This window comes from Sesamum indicum, linkage group LG11 (genome assembly GCF_026168435.1).
Source record: "Sesamum indicum cultivar Baizhima isolate 11 linkage group LG11, ASM2616843v1, whole genome shotgun sequence".
Classification (NCBI taxonomy): Eukaryota; Viridiplantae; Streptophyta; class Magnoliopsida; order Lamiales; family Pedaliaceae; genus Sesamum; species Sesamum indicum.
Window position 1 is genome coordinate 2,357,531 of NC_142667.1, and position 2,647 is coordinate 2,360,177.

The 2,647-nt window shown below is 39.3% G+C and overlaps 1 protein-coding gene across 1 annotated transcript; it reads left to right on the top strand.

Moving 5' to 3' along the window:
* The first annotated feature begins 997 nt into the window (after positions 1–997).
* Positions 998–2,149, top strand: LOC105173272 (putative carboxylesterase 9). The gene has a single exon (XM_088875792.1). It carries the CDS (start codon positions 1,016–1,018, stop codon positions 1,961–1,963), a length of 948 nt encoding a protein of 315 aa, XP_088731918.1. The 5' UTR covers positions 998–1,015; the 3' UTR covers positions 1,964–2,149.
* Positions 2,150–2,647: the final 498 nt, after the last annotated feature.

Sequence of the window (2,647 nt, forward strand, 5' to 3'; positions counted from 1 at the left end):
GAACAACAACTGTTAAGATTCATAGCCATAATAAATGTTGCAAGTGACGGAATTCTTGGAATAAAGTTTGAGGTTTTTTTATGTTTGGGGGTGACTTTATGTCTTTATAATTTTCCTTTACTTTTTCTAAGAGAAAAGTATTATTTTAATCTGCTAAGTATGTTAATTTTAATTTTAGTTCGATAACTATGTCTATTTTTGTTTAGGCCCAATAACTTACGAAATTGCTTATTTTTAGTCCTCTGGTAAATTTTCGGATAATTTTACCCTTATGAGTGCATATGGACTAAAACTGTCTTTCAAAAGTTGTATAGGGATAAAATTTTGTCCGAAAATTTGTAAGAAGACTAAAAACAAGCAATTTCGTAAGTTACTGGACTTAAATAAAAATGGATATAATTATCGGACAAAAATATTAAAATTAGGCATACTTAGTGGACTAAAATAATAATTTTTTCCTTTTTCTAAAGATCGATTAGATTTATTGTTAAAAAAAAAAGAGAGAGAGAGAGAAAGAAAGAAAGAATGTGGTATGGGTCGGACCCGACCTGATAAATCAAAGCTAGTCGAGTATAAAAACCCATAGATCTCAAGACCCATGGAAGTTGAGTTAGGTTCAATAAATTGGGTAAAATTTGGACATAAATTTTTTTAAATTAGGCCTCTTTTGGTTTGAGTTTGAGTAGAATAAACTTTACCTATTGACAGGCCTACCTCGACCCGAAATCAATCTCTATCGACTATATGGGCTTGACAGGATTTGACTTCAGCCCTGAAATCATATATACATCTTTTAAGGTGTAATTATTTTTAAAATATGATTTTATTTAAATAATTAACTAACCCCCCATAAATTAAACCGTTATTATGTTTGGGAACGAAATGTAAGGGTAGCCCTACTTTTTTTAGTAAAAAATCCATGTGCCTTAATACCCACTTTGCCAATTTATACCTCATACTAAAATTATATTATACTTATTACAAAACAAAAGTAAAAAGAAATATTACTTAAACTATGTCCAAATTTGACCCCTACGAACACCTCAACGTCTCTCTCAACCGAGACGGCTCATTAACCCGCTACGTCAAGCTCCCCACCTCCACCGCCACCGGCGACGCCCAAATCGCAGGCCATGCCGTCCTCAGCAAGGACGTCACCCTCGACTCCGAGAGGAAAACATGGATGCGAATCTACCGCCCCACTAAGCTCTCCTCCTCCGCCCGCCTCCCCATCATAATCTACTTCCATCCCGGTAGCTGGATAATGATGAGCGTTGCCGATACCCTCATCCACGAGAAAAGCAACCGCTTGGCCGCCGAAGTTTCCTCCATAGTCATCGCCGTAGAGTTCCGCCTTGCGCCAGAGCATCGCCTACCGGCGCAGTACGAGGACGCCATGGACGCCCTCCTTTGGGTCAAGAACCAGTCGTCTGACCGCGTGAGAGGCGATCCATGGATAAGGGACTACGGCGATCTCACGAGGTGTTACCTCTACGGCGTGAGCTGCGGTGCTAACATCGCGTTCAACGCCGCACTGCGGCTGCCGGATATGAGGCCGCAGCCCCTGAAACTCGCCGGAATCATACTCAGCCAGCCGTTCTTCGGCGGGAAGAAGCGAACTGAAAGCGAGCTAAAGCACGCAACAGACGAGTATTTCCCGCTGCCGGTTCAAGATCTGGTGTGGGAACTGGCGCTGCCGGTCGGAGCCGACCGCGATCACCGATTCTGCAACCCATCTCTGGATGAGGCGATGAAGAAGAAAGCGAGGAATCTGTGTAGGTGTTTAGTGGTAGGGTTCGGTGGCGACCCGTTGCTCGACCGACAGCAGGAATTTGTTCATATGCTGGTAAACCAGGGAGTGCGCGTTGACGCGCGGTTCGACGACGTCGGATTTCATGGGATTGATTTGATCGACACAAGGAGGGCAACTGCCATTCTTAATTTCATCAAAGAGTTTGTTTGATATTTGGTTTCCTTCTTCCCATGCCATGATTAACGCCTTTTGAAGGATTAACGGTGGTGATTATATATATAAAGCTACCCCAGACTGTTTGCAGTTTAGTTCGCAAATACATTTAGAAAATTATGTAGACAAAATAAATTATGTTTGTTTGTTTGTTTGTTTTCTTTTACAAACTCTAAATATACTTCATTTATTCTAGTAAAATTCTAAATTATTACAATTAAATAGTTTGGGAATAGGATTTTGGGAAAATTACAAAGTATTGCGATTTGCTCAATGTTTTATTTTATTTTTTTCATCGATGGCTGATGTAGGTAAATTTATAAATATGAAAAATTCCCAATAGATTAGCTAAATAAAGAATTTTGCTACGATATTCTAGTAATCGAAGCCATTTTAAGAGTGTGAGTCCTAATAAAATAAAAAAAAGGGTTTAAAGGTAATTTTCGTCCCCTAACCTCATGTCATTTTCGTTTTAGTCCCCTAACTTCAGGTCATATCTTCACCACATCATCTTTTTTAGCCAATCACAATGCAAGTCCCAATTTAAAAAGTCACATGCCTTTTTTAGCGAGTGACTCAACTTTTTGATCAAATTTGTATCAAAATTGAAATTTTTTCAGTTTTACGAGACCAAAATGGAACTTTACTAACTTAGGGGACTAAAACGAGAATGATCTTAAA